General features: G+C 34.7%; 2 protein-coding genes across 6 annotated transcripts in view; one reads left to right on the top strand and one right to left on the bottom strand.

The window, feature by feature from the left end:
* Positions 1–18,686, bottom strand: part of barc (RRM1_TatSF1_like and RRM2_TatSF1_like domain-containing protein barc) — a 178,427-nt gene that overhangs the window by 72,640 nt on the left and 87,101 nt on the right. The gene's annotated exons all lie outside the window — the stretch shown is intronic.
* Positions 4,315–18,686, top strand: part of LOC148955453 (ciliary microtubule associated protein 1A-like) — a 67,273-nt gene continuing 52,901 nt past the window's right edge. The window contains exons 1-4 of one of the 3 annotated variants that reach the window (XM_089102337.1): positions 4,315–4,503; positions 5,986–6,081; positions 11,213–11,358; positions 16,116–16,244. In XM_089102337.1, the coding sequence (XP_088958463.1) occupies positions 6,056–6,081; positions 11,213–11,358; positions 16,116–16,244 (301 nt within the window). In that variant the 5' untranslated portion in view covers positions 4,315–4,503; positions 5,986–6,055. Of the gene's footprint in view, positions 4,504–5,985; positions 6,139–7,009; positions 7,128–11,212; positions 11,359–16,115; positions 16,245–18,686 lie in introns of those variants that run through there. The other 2 variants (XM_089102348.1, XM_089102343.1) reach the window with 2 other exon arrangements.

The raw sequence follows: 18,686 nt of genomic DNA, 5'->3' as shown, positions 1-18,686 counted from the left end.
AGTGTCCTTAATTAGTTTGCTTTTACTGTACCAAAACTCCTATATTGTTTTGTGTTTTCAGTAAAGCACTAGTTTTTATAATCCTAAAAGCATGAGGGAACATAATTAGTTGGTTTATTTGTACTAGTTTTATTGATATATATTAGATAGGCTGTGAAGTAGTAATTTTTGTCCGTTTCAAGTTTCAACTTCGCTCTTTACTTCCCCCGGAAAAACTTTGTTTTTTAAAACTAATCTTTGTTTGTTTTTGATTAAAATTTAATGTAGAAACAATTCTGTCATGATCTTTTTTATTTATAAGAAATAATGTTTTTTCATTTTAAATTTTAATGTCACTCCTTAGTTTCAGTTGAAAACTTATTTTTAGTATAATTTCTAATTATCACCGATGTATGGGAGATAAGACACCTCTAGAAAATAATGCTAACAACCTTGACAGCTACGAAAAACTTTCAGTCTATAACATAAAGTTCATTATCCATACTTCACAAAACAGTACATATTCTTCAGGAACGTTTGTTTTTCGATGAGCAAAAAGCTGTTTTTACTCGGCCGACTTCGCCTGAAAAAACCATAATGAAGACAGGGCTTTATAAATCATCTACTGACTATTAGAAACTAGAAGGCTACTGTAACGAAAGAGAGCTGTTTAAGGGCTCATTTAAAAGCTGATATTTATACCTAATCACTTTTTATAAATTTGACTTGATAGCACATTCCCATAAAGAGCACTTTCGATTGTTTCCCCATTTTTTAAATGAAAAAAGTGCCTTTTCCAATGAAATGACCAAAAAAAAAGGTGTTTTTCAAAACCTAGGCAGGAGCAAACAACTAAGGGGGTGAGGACATATCTTCCCCTCAGTTACCTCCATTAGAACTAGCACACAGGCTTCATCGCAGAGTGATGTTTGATAGTTCAATTCAAAGCTGTTGATCATTCAAGGTGAATTTTGGTGAATTTTCAATTGAAGATTTTTTAGTTTTAGTTATTTTTTTTCGCAATAATCTTTTACTTTTGAGGTGAGTAGGCGATTCAAGAAATTAAATAAGAGGGTGTGGATGGGAAGAATATGTGAGGGGTTTTATAAACTTCCAGTTAAGGGTTTTGGACCATAAGCATTGCAATGGTACCGTTTTATGCTTCCAAACTCTTCCACTTAAAAAGTGGTACCAAAAGTGCCGTTTTAATATGGCACTTTTGGATGGTCAAACTGATAAAAAGCACGTGGACATGAGTAATAGGCTTAAAATGAGCCTTCCCGGGATATGCTTTAAAAATGAGTGCATCCTATTTGCAAAAATGGTGGATTATCTGAAAAGTTATGATAAGAAGAGACAAACAATTATATATATAAAAAAAAGGAACAAGCTGGAATCGAACACATGATAATCAAATTTGAAGTCCAGCACTGTATTAGCAGAACCCCGCCTCTAATAATGTAATTTAATATATTAGTGTTTGTAGGACTTTAATTGCATAGCTTATTAAGGGGGCCTGAAGGAGGAATTCTTGCAAAACTTCAGTTAAGGGTTTATTGACCATAATTATTACAATGATATTGTTTTATGCTTCCAAGATTTTCCACTTAAGAAGTAGAGCCAAAAGTGTTGTTTTCAGTGCTATATCTCACTTACGACTGGTAGAATTGATAAAAAAACACGTAGATATGAGCAAAAGTGGTACTTGTATATTATATCAAACACACTCGAGAAGTAAAGTTTGGTGAATGCTAATGAAATAAAACAAAATTATGATGAAAATATTTTCATCATAATAGGTTAAAAACAAATTTGGGCTATATAGTTGTACCTTAGGGGGGGGGGTTAAAGAATAGCATACATTAAATACGTAACCTAAAACCTATTTTAACCTAACCAAACCTTTTAACCTAACGAAAAAACAATATGATGAAAATAGAATACTTTATTAGCAAAATTGTGAAAACTACAACTTGGAAATATGCTCCCAGAAAGCAGAAATGTCCTCAAGAATCGCGTTAAAACGAAGTCGGCCTTCTGCCTTTACTGCCTCTCATCACATGTACTCTACTAAGTATGAATGTAAATGATGGCGGGATGTACCTCGGTGCCATTTGTTCCTCCACTTTGCGGAACCTTACATTCTCTCTACTTTTTGGGAAGAAACGCCGGTTTCTAGTCGACAAAATTATTTTTGTGGTTCACTTTCAAATGAGTGAAGCCTGCTTGTTCCACTTCAGCTGTGTTGTAGCCGTTCCAACACTCTGAAATGATTCTTGAACATCCATGGTGAGACTCTATATTCTCAAGAACCGCGTTAATAATGAGCTTTTCTTTGTCTTTGAGACGGTCAGCCGACGCCGAAGCTCCCAATTAAATAATTTACAAATGACCCTCACAATTTTACTAATGAAGTTTTCTATTTTCATCAATAATTTCTGAGACCACACTGGCTAAACATGATAAAACGAAACAATAGTAAAAAAAAGAAGAGAAAAACGAGGATTATACAAGCCAGTGAAAATATGGAATAAAATGCAAATATTTCGGTCAAGACCTCCGCTTGACCGTCCTCAGTGCAAGATAATAACATTAAAATTACTAAAAAAAAAAATCTGGCACTGAGGACGGTCAAGCGGAGGTCTTGACCGAAATATTTGCATTTTAGTCCATATTTTTCACTGGCTTGTATAATCCTCGTTTTTCTCTTTTTTTACTATTTTTTCGTTTTAATATTTTCATCATATTTTATTGTCACCAAGCTTCACTTCTCGAGTGTGTTTTATATAATAGAAAAGTACCGCAAAAATTTTCAAATGAGCTATTAAAAAATGAGCTATCAAAAATCTATCTAAGATGTTCTGGTAGGCCGCTAGCCCCAACCCTCGAGAAACGGCATAAAAAGTGCCTTTTTTCGTGCCATATGGCACTTGCAGACGACGAAATTTATATAAACCACTTACATATGAGAAATAGCTTTCAAATGAGCTCTTAAGCATCTCTCTATATAACAGAAGAAGAAAAAAAAACCGTTTTAAGATTTTTTAACTTTTAGTTACTATGGGCTGTGGTTCGCTCTTTACTAGGTTGCAGCTAATGATCCAACCATGACAAAGAGTTCATTGCAAGTTCTTCCCAGAAATTAGTTAACATAAATCTGTGAAACCTAATAGATGGCAGCAATTTTTAAAAACCCAGTAAATATGAGGAATAGCTTTTAATTGAGCCACTAAACATCTATCTACGATAGTGTGGTAGCCTGCTAATGTTTCAGTAGCTTACTGATGAGCAGACGATTTATGAAATTTACTAAGGGGGCTGAGAGGGGGAGTGTACGGGAGCAATTAAACATCACTATTATAAGTTCCGCTAGCCCAATAGCCCTAGCTTTTCCACTTGAGACACGGCAACAAAAGTGCCGTTTTTGGTGCCATTTGGAACTTTCTGATGGTGGAATTTATATGAAGGACGTAGATATGAGCAATATCTTTTATATTAGCTAAAATAGATCTGTCTACGATGTTCTGGTAGCCTGTCAGTGCCAGCCCTTGAGAAATGGCACAAAAAGTCTCATTTTAGTGTCACATGGCACTTGCAGATGGCCGAATTTATAAAAAACACGTTGATATGAGAAATAGCTTTTGAATGAGCCATTAAGCATCTCTCTGTGATGTTCTGGTAGCCCGCTAGGCCCGTAAAAAAAAGAGAAAAAAAAGAAGACACATTTCAAGTGCTACCCATGCAAAAAAATGATTTTCCTTGTCGTTCAAGGTTCAAGGAGGGGGACTATGATTTTCGTGCAAAAATATTTCGATCTTGCTGACTCCAATGGTACACTTTTCATTTTGATCTGAAGCCATTTTCGAGGGGTTGAATTTTCGTGCAAAAATAATTTTGCGATACATGTCCATTTCCTTTTTCCAACTTTTACATTCAGTCCGTGTGGCTAAAAAAAAAAAAAAAAAAAAACATTTTCCAGAAATACAACATGTCTCATTATAAATACAAAATAAAATTGTATTTATTTTTAATTAGAAACAGTTTTTAAGAAATAAATTTCTAGCCCCTCTTAATTTTGAGTCAAGGTCTTGGCAAGACATTTAGTTTCCGCAAATGCACATCCAATGTAAGATAAAAAACACATAATAAAATTTTTATTTCTACTAATGGCAAAGAAGAATTTATCATATCTATCAAAATGTGTTATCTTTAAGAAGATGCATGAGTGATGCTACAAAATAGCAATTAAGAAATTGCATTCTGAAAAAATTCAGGATGGGCGTTGTTTACATGTTTAGTTGTAGTTGTAGCACAGGAGGCGTCGTGTCAACTTTGAATAAGTTATCATAGTGTCTTTGACGAAAAAAAAAAACCCGAGTTTCAACTTTTCACCAATACAGTGCACGAAATAATCAAGAATTCAGAAATATAGTAGAACAGTTTCAAAGAAGCTGTAACCATTATCAGAGTTTTGAAAAAAGCGCTCAAGTGGTAGGCTACTATCTGAATTGGATATATTTAAATGTAAGTTTCAGTTGAATATGGTGAAATATTTGTAATATAGATCAGGGAATGAAATAGAGAAGAATCAGCTGCTTGAATTCATACCTGTCGGCTGGCGAGGAGGTTTCAGCTAGGATTTTATGAGAGAGAGGGTCAAGAGTCAATTTTGTCTGGCAGAAGTAACAGTGTAAAAACCCTTTTAAACTCATTTTTCAAGAAATTCTTCCTGGCTCGTATTTTATAGTTTTTGGAGCTTTAGGGAGAGGAGAAGTGACAACCCTGTTCCTTTTACGGGTACAGTTATAATGCCAGACCAGTTCTAAAGGAAACATGTTGATAAAATAAAAGCAGTAGCTTACCATAAAATTCCATTTTTATGCTCTTTCCGGTACTTATGTATTATAGCGATTCCACTCAAGAAGTGAAGTTAGGTTAATCCTATTGAAATAGACACAAATATGATGAAGTATAATACTTTATCAATAAAATTATGGAAACTACAACAAAGAATTATGGAAAGCAGGCCGCCCAGAACGCATTATATTAAATACCTAACCTCACCACCTCTATACATTAAATATTAAATTAAAATATACCTAAATCATAGTTTTTCTCAATAAGAATAAGCTAATTATAACCGATTGCAAACAAACAAACTGGTTCTACTCATATCTTAACTCATATCATAACTTGAGTGGGGTCAATATAATACATAGGTACCCTATTTCCAAATATCATAGTCACTTTGTTCACAATGCACCCCCCCCCCTTGATGGTCCCAGATAGAATATATCGCTAGGATACATACCAAATTAAAAGTTAATGAATCAGATTTATAACGCTTCCTTCCATTGTTATCCATAATTTTAAATAATATTTTTATCTCGCAATACTATAGCAATCACTCAGGTTGAATGCTTTTCACGGGTTAAGAATGCAAGAAACTCGTTAACAAAGAAGACATGAAGCATCCACGAGATGAAAAACAACGAAGATATATATCATCTAGGGCTATATCTAGGATCATCAGGACGGGGGTACATTGCCAGAAAAGCGACCATAATATTTGGAAAGAGCATATAATAAGGAATCTAATAGTACTACTTTTATTATATCAACGTTTCATCCAGAAGTGGTCTTGTACTAAAAACTTACCCTTCTTCACTGTCCAGTGCCAGTAACCTTTTCCTGGATTACGAGTGCAAGAAAAAAAAGTGCTTAAGACGAAGTGCAGCAATAATTATAAAATACAAAGGTTGTCTACTGTACTAAAATCGGATTAAAGTCAATTTATTTTCAGTTCATTTCTAAATGAACACAGGATCGGAATAGAATAAAAATAGGGTACAAAAATTAGCAAATCGGGTTGCAATCTTCCCAAATTTGGTCGAAAACGATCACACAAAAGTACATGGACAGAGCCTGAAAAAGGGCATGGAACTAACTATCCAAATAAGGTATCGCCACAAAACACGAATGACTAACTATTTTATAATATTCTAGATACTGTGACGTCAGACATCGATTTAGATTCTCATTGGACGATCATAGAAATAGCTACAAAAGGGACAAGATGAATAATTCTCGTCGGAGTTTTCAGTAAGTCTCGTTTTCACACAAGGTTCTGTTCTAGGATAGTGTCAGTCAGAGTTCCAAGTAAGTGTTTAAAGAAGAATAAATTGCTCGAGTAAACACAAGATTTATTAAATCTATGCCTATGTTAATAGTAAACATGGATGAATCATTTACTTTTCACTTCTCCCAGATTTAAATAAGATACGAGAAAAGATCCGAAGAAAGAGTGAACCCCCGAAACATATGTAGAGTAACTTGTTTGGTGAGGCTTTTGCCAAATTTATTCAAATAGGCAAATTAAGCCTATGCAGTTATTATAGAAGAAAATGCCAAAACATTGCAAGATTTCAGGGGGCTGGGTCTACAGGCCTTATAAAATGTCGATTGGTCCGAAGGTATAGTTAGTTATTTAAACCATACTCTCAACTGCCACAGGAACTTAACAAAAGCTAGCTTTCCAATCCAAAAAGTGGGCATCTACTTATTTAATGAAAATATTGTTCACTATAAAATTTTATTTGATAAAAAAAAATGACTGATTCTCAAAAAGGCAGGAACGCACACACCCTCTTTCAAGGAGTTGGACTTGAAATTCAAAGTGTTACTATGTTATAAAAAATGCTTGAATCTATAAGGATATGCTAAATTTAGTTTTAAAAGAGTTTTTGGAACGAACCTTGCCTTAAGACTAAAATTCTTTCTTTTTGACATTTTTATAGAAGTGTTTTTCGAGAAAATGTTCGGACGACTTTTTTTCCGCGTGGATTCCAAATACGTAACAATCTATAATGGCTACGAAAAAGAAATTTAGATGTTCCCCTCCGTTGCCCCCAAAGGGATTCCTCCCCCTCCCCCTTGTCAAGAAAACCCTAGTTCTTGACTAGGTAAAACATAACAATGAGCATTTAAAAAAAAAAAAAAAAAAGATACAACTTCTTTTTTGTAGAAAACATATGTAAAGTGATACATGGTTTTCCCCATTTCAAATTTCGAAGTCGACTCCCTCCCGCTAAGCTGTCTCAAGGGGCACTCCTGTCAAGTCGTGTTATGAGGCACCAACTCATGGAAAGGTAAGGGAGGGCATGGATTTTTCTATATTTTCTTAGAAAAATGAAGATGACTAATAAAAAGGCTAGTTTTTAAAATATAGGTGAGGTAGGAGCCATTTGTTGTTTTTTTTTCCGATTGTTTTCAAAGACAATACCAAAAAAATTATTTTTTAGAATCTAGAGCGGTGGCAATTATCTCCTTTCCCCATTTGTACCTAGAAATAAATCGACATTAAAATAATTTTTTATTGATACAAACCGTGATGTCGAGATGTTGACTTGCCATATTTTGGGTGAAATGCACTGGATTTAAATATAGTCGTAGGCTCAATTTTTATACACTAGCCCATTTCACGAATGAGTTCCACTTCAATGGATTACCAGCAGAAACTACTCAATAGCAGCGGGAAATCACATGCCCCATATGTGCCTGCACTTATTTTGTCAAATCCGCAGCCTTATATTAGAAGTAGGTACTTGTCTAGAATCTGGGTAATACACGCGAGAAGTGAAGTTTCGTGAAGTTTAGTGAAGAAGTGAAGTTTCTAATGAAATAAAACAAAATAGGATGAAAATATAAAAATTTAGAAACAAATTTGGGCTATATATTTGCACATTATGGGGGGGGGGGGGTAAAGCATAGCATATATTAAATACGTAACCTAACCTAACCTAGCTACCTTTTAGCCCCCCCCCCCCAAAAAAAAAACAAAAAAAAAATGTTTAAATCTTTGTCACGGAGTGAGCAACACCTCACAAACCTGTTTATCAATAGCAGCTTTGATATTTCGATGCGGTCTTTCTGTCGTGTGTACCCAGATTCTAGACAAGTACCTAGAAATTTTATAGTGGGTCGTTCTTACGGGACTAGCCCCAGAAAAATGTGAGCCAAAGAAACTCTTGACAAATGTGACGTAAATTTAATTCCCTGTGGTAAATTGTTCAGATCCCCCCCCCTGTATTACCCCCCTCGGGTGGATCTGAGTGTGCTTGTGCTCTAGAACGGCGGGTAATCATAGGAAGACAAAGGTGAAACCTCAACGAGGGCGGGCGGGTGAAAATCAGAATTTTATGCCAGAAATCTCTCGGACAAATCATAGAAGAATCCTTTCCCCTCCGAGGAAAGATACGTGGAAAGCTATAAGGTTAATGTGAGTTAGTAGTCTAAAAATAATGGAAATGAAACCCTAGTTTCTGATTAGAAACCATGACAGATTTGGATACATAAATTAATGTACCAGTTGCAAGCACCAAAAAGAATGGTTTTGACTCTAAATAAGGATAGTTAGATATAAAGTTTACGAAAATTCAAGATACTATTGCAAATTGCGTAATGGGAAAAATACCACAGTAAAGTGGTATTTTTACACCCCCTCCAGAAAAAAAAAATCCTGGGTACGGCCTTGTATATATAATATATATATATATATATATATATATATATATATATATATATATATATATATATATATATATATATATATATATATATATATATATATATATATATATATATATATATATATATATATATATATATATATATATATATATATATATATATATATATATATATATATTTACTAAATTTATGCACTCGGATAATAACTCTCAAAGTATAGCTCAGATAACAAAAGACTGCCCATGGGCAATACAGGTATTATTAGTCTTAAGATCTGGTAGAGGGTTGCAAGGTGCTACTCCTAGGCTTCTGTTCTACGGAAAACGTACTTGTAAGCTATATATTTTTTCCCAATTCCAACATATAGATCGAAGCATCTAAACTCCGGTCTTAACAAAGCTACACTCCCCCACTCTCAAGAGGTTCTTCTCGGTCCTGCTAAAGCTCTCAAAGACCCTCAGAGACATTTTTGGCATTTCACAGCTACAATTTTTACGCTGACGGTATTATATCGCTTTAATATGAGGTATATTCCAGGATCGACCAAAAATCACTATAAATTAGGTTTTTCGTTTCAGATGATGTCGTTCTAATAGGTGGAACGATAGAAAGGTAAATTTGAACTTACCTTTTTAGTTAATTTTGCTAAAGATAGTTTAACAGGCATCTTTAGCAAAGTAAATATGCATCATTATCGTCATAGGTATTTCTATCAGATTGAAACATATTCAAAATATTATTAGAGCGAGAGAGACATGGATATATTTAGAACTTATGAAAATTAATCCATAATAAGCCCTTAATTACTTCACAACGGTTCCTAGTGGATGTCAACTTTAAGTAACTTCGGCAGTTTAAGCAAATTTTGCTACGGCTTACAACCTGGAATACACCTATGATTTCAGTTTCTCGAGGAATAAAATTCAATCTAAGGGGTTGCACACTAGGTTACTTCGTTTGCAACAGGGCCAGGACCAGATACAAAGACGTAAAATAGGTAGAATAAAACAGAAAAAAACGGGTAGGATTTGGAGGTTGGTTAAGAGCCACAGAAGGGAGATCGATGGACATCTCCTGCAAAGAGCAGCCTTTTAAAAGGACATACGCAGGGAGGGGGGGGCTTCAGGACCCCTCCCTTCAAAACAAACCTAAATTTATGGGCACTTCCTATTCAAATTATCAAATAAAATTTGTTTAAAATAATCCCAGGGTACGTGGCTGGCTCTGATTCAATCATTCTCAGTTATATTCACAATCAGATCCATGACATACAAGACTCTTGAGATGTTTAATATTTGACCCGTTTAGAATTTATAATAGCTGAAATTTGACTTGAAAAACCAGTCCTTGAATATTAAGACAAACATGAGTTTATAATGAACAATTTAAAGCAACGGTCATCGACATCCCTTTTTTAGCATGTTAATTTTCATACTGGCCTTGAACTATATTGTTATTAAGGTGAGCCAATTAAATTTTCGTATTTCGTATAACTCCTGTTCAATCTATTGCATTTACGTAACATGGAGATAAGATACTACAATCTTGATTATATTCAGAAGAAATAAACTGAACCGAAACAACGAGGGAGAAATTTAAAAAAAAGAACTTTAGTTTTTACTAATATTTTAAATAATGTATCCACAAGTTTACAGTTTTCCAGAATAATCGTCAGAATTCAAAACAAATCTTCAAATCAATTCAGAAAGTCACGCAGAATCCCTTCAAAAAAAGAAGAAATGGCTAAGAGATAGACCATATGTGGATTACGTTTAAACAATATCTATATTCCGGTAATATCTGCAAAAGCAGTAGATGTGTCTGCTTTGGAACGCAATATTTGTCACCGTTTTCTATGCAATTTAGTATCATCGAACTGCCATTGCCCAAAATACTTTTTTAAGGAAAACATGTTTTCATTTTGGAGCATCAGAAACTCCTCTTAATGTATACATTTTTTTCCAAATTAGCGCCCCAATTGCGTCTATAATCTTTCAAATGTTACTTTTGTTACTTATTAGGTTTTCCAAGTTAATATTTAGGTTTCCAAGTTAAGTCTATAATATCACTCTTCTTTTTTGAAAGATATATTTTAGAATAAAGAAAGCTCAAAAAATTATAATTCTCCCTTAACCTCTGTTCTCAACAAGAGGAAATTAAGTTATATTTAAGCTAAAAAATTATAATAAAATATAACTAAATTCTGCTGATTTCAGGAAGCCATGGCGGATAAATTTTTCTTCCGTACTTAGGCTCTTTAGGTTCAGCATTGTATGTTAAAACGTGTTTTACAAATCGCCACTAAATGATTGATTTATTACTACAGTAAGGAAACCGTGCATTTTTCTCTTTCTTTCTAATGTGGAACTATCGACCGCGGATTGGCTATTTTTAACTTTATCGTTGTTAGGTCCATATATTCAAAGGATAAAAATAAGCATTACCAATTTAAAATCACTGAAACTGAATGTCAAGGTAAAGTAAATTAACGACAAAATCAAATCCCTTGTTCATTTTTTCTCTATTTTCTCGTGACTAAATGCAGTTTCCAATCATAATTCTTTAAAAACAAACTTTTTCCTTTATACATGCAATATTCCCATGCAGCGGTGGTATTTCTTGATATTGTCCAAGTAGGATTTCTTGGAAAATAAAGAAAATTTCTTTATCGACCAAACACGAAGTAATTGTCATGAATTTCCAGGTCTAGAAGAAGTTCAAGTGAGACATCCAAAAGCAGTATGGGCTCTGGAACTCAGGGAAATTACACACCAACAAAAAGACGAGGGCCGATAGCTGCAGAATTCCAAACACCCGGTCCAGCAACGATTGTACTTCCTTCAAGCATAGGCAAGCTGTTTCTTCCTTTCTTTATCTCTCTTTCTCTCTCTCTCTCACCTCCTCCTATTTTTTCACTATTTCTGTCCATCAGCTAATAAGCCATAAATGAAGTTAGCAACTAAATCTTTGATGATAGATTTACTAAATTTGTTTCTTGTATATTTGGAAGGTACTATTTTGACACCTGACTCTCTGATTTGTGCGTCTTCTAACTCTGGGCGTATCCCTGCCGATTTTTATTTAAGTCATTAAATAGCACAGCAAGATCGTTGCACACTGGCGTATGCGCACAATTTGGTTCTCAAGGGAGGCCATAAATAAGGAAAATATCACGAAATATTCTCGAGATTTTTTGTGGGGCGAGGGTCATATCTCAAAATCCCTCCCTCCTCTGTGTGTGCCTGGTCGTACATATAATTTTGCTTGAATTTTTCAGATAAGTATGAGTTTTCATTGATCTTAAAATTGTTTTTAGCTACCGTATACTGCCCAACACAACTTTGACTAAAACAGTTAAGAAAAATCTTGGCTTCTTTCTGAAGTCTGATATTTGATTATTATTTGCTCAAATTTTGTCGAAGTAGACACAGCAATTATAAACCCAGCCAATGTTTTCAAATATTAATTAAAAAAACTTTTCCACAAAATAAGTTTTCTCAAAGAAAAGTAAAGAACTCCATTAAATAAAAAAGGAGCAAAAATAAAATCAAATAATCTACCAAGCGTGAAATTACCACAAATCAGCATCGATAAATAAATGAAACCCAAAACGAACAGAAATTACAATAATTAACCGAGTCAAACTCAAAACGAACAGAAATTAACATAAGTTGGGCGCAAAACCTATATTCCTTCCCAAGACCAGAACAAAAATTTGCACTTTACTGAAAAAATATAAATGTTTTTACTTTTATAACTTTAATAAATCAAATAATATCAACCTTTTTATTACTAATATCCGTATACGCAAATCAAATTGACAATGTTAATTCATTTGTATTTTTTTAGTAAAGTGCAAATTTTGTTCTGGCCTTGGAAAGAAATAGGGGTTTTGCGCCCAAGTTATGTTAATTTCTGCTCGTTTTGAGTTTAACTCGGTTAATTATTGTAATTTCTGTTCGTTTTGGGTTTCATTTATTTATCGATGTTGATTTGTGGTAATTTCACGCTTGGTAGATTATTTGATTTTATTTTTGCTCAATTTTTGTTTAATGAAGCTCTTTACTTTTATTTGAAAAATTTATTTTGTGGAAAAAGTTTTTTTTTAATTAATTTCTGTTCGTTTTATATTGACATTTTCTTTTGAGGTAAAAAGAAAATAACATATTAAATTTTTTGCTTATAAAAGACTTTATAGTTTGGCCTGCTATTTGTATGCTGGAGAAAATTTTTCAGCAATTTTTAACAACATACACCCTTTTAAAAATCTGGACACAAATAGTCCTGTTTAATTTAGTTTCATACCTCCTCTAGTTGACCTGAAATGGAAAACTTGATACCATTCGCAAAAAAATCTGTTTACTTTCTTTGATAGCTTGGATATACTACGCTATTGCGATTTGTTTAAATTTTAAGAGCAGAAATGGGAGGGTTGGCGTGGGAGGGTGGGAGTGGAAGGGGGACTAGTTGCCCTCAAATCACTTTCGACTATTAAAAAGAGCATCAGCCCTTACTATTTTCAATCAAATGAGCCCTTTTCGAAGTTCCCACGACAACTCCTTCGATACGAAGTGCCCTGGTCTAAACAGCAACAACAAAAATACAACAAAAAACAATACATTATACCCATTTCGATCTTTACTACAAAAATGTCAAGCCTTCAAATCACTTTCGACTATTAAATAGGGCACTAGGCCTTACAATTTCCAATCGAATGAGCCCTTTTGGAAATGACAGCGCTGTCCATAAATACCGTAAATGCCCTCGAGACATAAATTATAACACTTACCCTAAGGTCTGTTAGGATGGGTATCATTCTCTTAAATTAAGTGGCCAGAGCTTTTAACTACGTTCAACAAAACGGTTACCTCAAAATTTTGATCGGATGTGTTTGGGGAAATGGTGGGCGTGAGGGGCGGTAGTCGTTCTCCAATCACTTTCAAGTATTAAAAATGGCCCTAGCCCTTTCAAGTTCCAATCAAATGAGCGCTTTTGAAGTTTCTACGACAAAACTGTCAATAAAAACTTTATATGCCCCCCAGGGCATAACTTACAACCCTTGCCCTGAGTGCTTGGGGGAGGGGTGTGTGTCATTATCAAAGACCTAATTTCCAGAACTTTCTACTACGTTGAAAAAAAATGGCTATCTGAAAATTTTGATTGGAAGTGTTTGGAGGAATGGTGGGCGTGAGAGGGGGGTTAGTTACCCTCCAATCACTTTCGACTATTACAAAGGGCACTAGCCCTCTCAATTTCGAATTGAATGAGCCTCTTTTAAAGTTTTACGACAACTCAATCTATAAAAACCTTATATGCCCCCCAGGGCAGAACTTACAGCCTTTGCCCTTGGGGCTCTGGGGTGTTTTTCATCCTTAAATACATAATTTTTAGAACTTTCAACTACGTTTAACAAAATGGCTATCATTAAACTCTGGTTGAATATTTTTGGGGAAATGGTGGGCGTAAGAGGGGGGTTAATTACTCTCCACTCACTTTCGACTATTAAAAAGGGCAATTTCAATTTGCAATCAAATGAGCCCTTTTTGAAATTTCTATAACAACTTTCTATATAAACTTTATGTGCCCCAAGGGCCTAACTTGCAAATCTTGTACTGAGGGCTCTAAGGGGGTTATCATCCTTAAAGACCTAATTTCAAGAACTTTCAACTACGTTGAAAAAAATGGATATCTCAAATTTTGATTGGATGTGTTTGTGAAAATGATGGGCGTGAGAGGGGCGTTAGTCGCTCTCCAATCACTTTCAACTATTAAAAAGTCAGTAGCCCTTTAAATTTCCAGTAGAAGGAGCCATTTTGAAGTTTCTACGTTTTCAGTAAAAACCTTTTATGCCACCAGTATACAACTTACATCACTTGCCCTGAGGGCTGTGGGGGGGGGGAGGATTTTCCTTTCTTAAAAACTTAATGTCCAAAACTTTCAACTACGTTGAATAAAATGGCTATCTAAAATATTGATTGGATGTGTTTGGAGAAAATATGGGCGTGAGAGGAAGGTTAGTTGGCCTCAAATCACTTTCAACAATTAAAAAGGGCACTAGCCCTTAGAATTTCCAATCAAATGAGCCCTTTTTCAAGTTTCTACGACAACGATTTCAATAAAAACTTTATATAACCCCAGGGCATAACTTATAACCCGTGCACTGGAAACTGTGGGGGGAGTATCCAGGTCAAAGATATAATTTCAAGAGCATTGAGTTGAATTAAGCAATATGACTATCTCAAAATTTTTATAAGATTTCTGTGGGGAAATAACGGGCTAGAAGAGGGTGTCAGCGGCCCTTCGAATACTTCTGACAATTAAAAAGGGTACTGTCTATTTCAATTTCCAATCGAATGAGCCATTTTTGAAGTTTCTACGACAACTCCTTCGATACCAAGTGCCCGGGTAGGGAGAAAAAAAAAAACAAATAAAAAACACATTGTGCCCACATCGTTCTTTACTTAGGCAGCGCTAGCGCGCTGCCTATGATATAGGCTACACAAAAAAGCAAACTTTCAAGGATTTCTTCCTTTCAAGAAGATATAAAAGAGTGTAAAAATTGGTTGCAGCCTCGGTCAAATCGCGGCTCTCCGTTTTTCTTTTTTCCAGTTGCATGATTTATACGTTTTGGTTTTACACCTGAAGAAACACCCGACACATAAAATATTGTCTCATATAAAAAATAGAAAAATGTAAAAAAAAAAATCCAAGCTTTGGTCATTCTTTAGACTCAGAGTCCTTGGACTAACTAGCCAAGTGTTACCAAGTGTTTACGAAACTATAATTAGAAAAGCCATTAGCCATTTTTCACTGTATTTCATACTTTTTGATTTTCATATGATTTTTTTTCCTTGGCCAATTCTAAAAGTTGGGACAAAAAAAAAAAAAAAACAGGTGGAAATCAAACGAGGAGACATAAGTAGGAAAGGAACATAATTCACGGAAAGTCCAGCTGGCGACAACTTTACGAAAGCATGAGGAGTTTCGCAATAAGCGCTATTTTATGCAATAGTGCATTTGTTATCCTCACCACCCTCGAAATGTCATGAATGTAACTTCTGATTATAAGAGGCATAAGCCACGGCAGAAACTATATGCGTAGGGCATAGGGAGCGACATGATTGAGTCGCAGGGACAGACGGTAAACCCTAACAGCTATCCTGTTGGAAGTGCAACATCTTGGTCTCGTTAAGGATCTAGGAAATGTTCGATACGAACTAAGCCTCGTCACTGTTTATGTTTTTCAGAAAAACAGAAAAAAACAGAAACAGGTTAGACAAAAACAGAAATAGAAGTAAAAACAAAGAGTGCCGATGCTCGTTCATGGGTACGCAGCAAACCACTGGAAGCGTATGCCCCAAATGTCAACAACACCGCAAATAACATCCCTTTACTTGAGATTCATTAAGTTTTTTTTTCTTTTTAATAAAGTATTTGATATTAATATCCATCATCTCTTAGGCTTACATAAAAGAAAAGACATTTTAGAAAACGACCTAGTAATTTCATTGCCATATCCATTGTACAAAACATTGTGCTAAACGGAAAATCTCAGAATATATTCAGCAAGACCCGTCTATCTAAGGTATTACTTCTTATTCTTACAGGTATTAACATACAGGAATCAACAATTAAGAAAGCCCCAGCATTCAGTTTTGGTTCAAAACCAGAAGACAAGCTGGAATCACCCGGTCCTGGACCTGGTCAATATAATGTTACAAAGCTCACCTACAAAGGTAAGCATCGCAAGTCTAGCAGTGGGTAAGAACTAATATTGAAAACAAAACTCTTATATAGAATCAAGAAAGGATTAAGTTGTTATTTTTTACCATAAAACAAATTACCGTGTGATAAAAATAAAACCAAGAGCTTATTCCCTTTTATGTAACAGCCTTTAATAGGCTACTGCATTTCTATTGAGTATGAAAGTGTTGACATGAAAAAATTGTTTAATTATTTTTAATGTTAAGCAACTAAAATCATTTAAAGCTGAAAAGCTTTTTTTATTAGAAATTTAACTAAAAATTTCAATTTAAGAATCCCAAAGTGTTAGAAAGACTGAAGTTCGCCATAGCTTGAGCAGCAAATGGCAAATAACGAATTCTATAACAAAAGACGTTTCATCTCACGAGTCCCACCAGTTTTAGGTAATAAAAACCATAAATTCTCGCCATTTTAAGTTTGGGAACTAGGCAGGGCCCACTTCAAAGCTAATTAATTTTATGAAATCTACAAGCCAGTTTTGACATGAACTCGGAGAATTTTCGGCTGGCCCGTATAAAATAATAAAAGGTAAAGAACAAATAGATTTTATCTAATTTTAACAAATTTTATACTAAAGTGTTTCGATAAATAAGGCATAATTATAAACTAGAAAAAAAACATTAATCCAGTTGTCACTATACCTAAGCGGTTTGCAAATATCTTGGAAATATAATAAAGGAAATTGGCAGTAGCTCGAAATTATCGGTCATGACCAGATTGTCATATATGGTTGATTAAGAAAACTAGTGGACTGCCACAAAAAAAAAAGAAAAATGGTAGAGGTCACTGAGATATTATTTTGAAACTCACTTGCCTGACGAAGTCAAATTATTTGCTGCGTTAAAGGGGTGTTTTAGTTGAAGATTATTTACCTTGAAGTGTCTAGTTGAACTTTACTTTCAGAGAAGTTATCTTTCAATAAGTGGCATCGTTTGAACCTTTGAAAGTTTTACGTGCTCCGCATTTGAACTATTTTTTTGTGGATAGACCACCTCTGGCTTTGATTCCAAACTTGTAAATTGTCGCATGGACACGTATATGATCATAATACATATTCTGACTGCTTTCAAGCATGTAATCACGGAAAATGTACAAGTCGGACACGCAAGGCCGACAAAAAATATAATTATTTTGTGTCTCAAAAGGCTTGCTATGGAATTTAATTTCTAATTATCCATATTTTCGGATCTGCATTGAGTTTGACCGCATGAATATTCAATTTTACTTCTATAAATTTGAACGAAGTATTTAAAGACCCACAAATTCTCCTACGCATACAAAGGTAAAGGAAGCGAGGGGGATTTCGCCTCTAGAAATTACTTATTTTTTAATTTGGACTATAGAAAACATTCTGTAACATTAAGTGTCTAATATTCATTTTGTCGTAAAAAAAAATTAAATGTGGATAATTAAAAAAAAAATTACATGTTCACAATATATTTATATTCTTCAGCTGCTATAATTCTTAGCGTGCTCTTGGGCCTACATATTTAATTGCACAATTTTCTCATTTACGGGTAACCATAGGAGGCAGACAGAATATTTTCTCTCACACTGCATAATATAAAAATGCATTTTCTTTTAGTATTCTTTTTTCAACTTAAGTAAATTTGGCCGTAAATTTGTCGAAATTCGATTAATCCGCTAGCTGGAAGACAAACATACAATTAGCCTATATTTACCATCCAAGGCTCATTCCAAATATAATAATCATTACTGTGTATTTACATCCTAGCTCTCCTAATGACTGCAGCTAGATCTAGGGAACATAAGAATTTATTTATTTTTAATTGGCATTATACTACTACTACTAACAACTCACCTCAGCACCAAGCCGCCTGAAGCCAACACACCTATGCACGCTCCTCCTCGATCTCAATGTATTCACAGCATCCCTCTTTACACCCTCTCGTGACGTTTTTATTCTCCTTAAATCTTCCCTTACGACATCCTCCCACCCCAACCGAGGTCGATCTGCTTTCCATTTAGCCATAGACGGTTGGCCGAAAAGGACAATCTTTGGCAGTTTGTCATCCTTCATCCGCAGAATGTGCCCTAGCCACCTCAACCTTTCTTTCATTATAGCCCTAGAAAGCAGGACTGAACCACACTTTTTTTGTACAGCCTATTGTTTGAAATATAGTCAGTTGGGTACCCAAAATAATTCGTAGGCAATTTCTTTGGAAAACATCTAGCAAATCTTCCTCCGTTTTTGGAGCGCCCATGCTCCGGGTACAAAAAAATAATATAAACCAACAAAATTTTGTAAATAACCTAGGGCTGTATCCAGGCATTAGGGAGACGGGGGCTGGGACTCAATAGCACCGGTAGCAATTATTGTGTTTAAAAAGAACACTGAACGGCGAACCGAATTGTTATCTTTCAGATAACGAATCAATAGGAAACTCGACAAA

Source organism: Artemia sp. Qi Xiang Cuo, chromosome 2, assembly GCF_049724085.1.
Source record: "Artemia sp. Qi Xiang Cuo chromosome 2, ASM4972408v1, whole genome shotgun sequence".
Lineage (NCBI taxonomy): Eukaryota > Metazoa > Arthropoda > Branchiopoda > Anostraca > Artemiidae > Artemia > Artemia sp. Qi Xiang Cuo.
The sequence above is the reverse complement of the archived record's forward strand: the minus strand, read 5'-3'. Positions and strand labels throughout refer to the sequence as shown.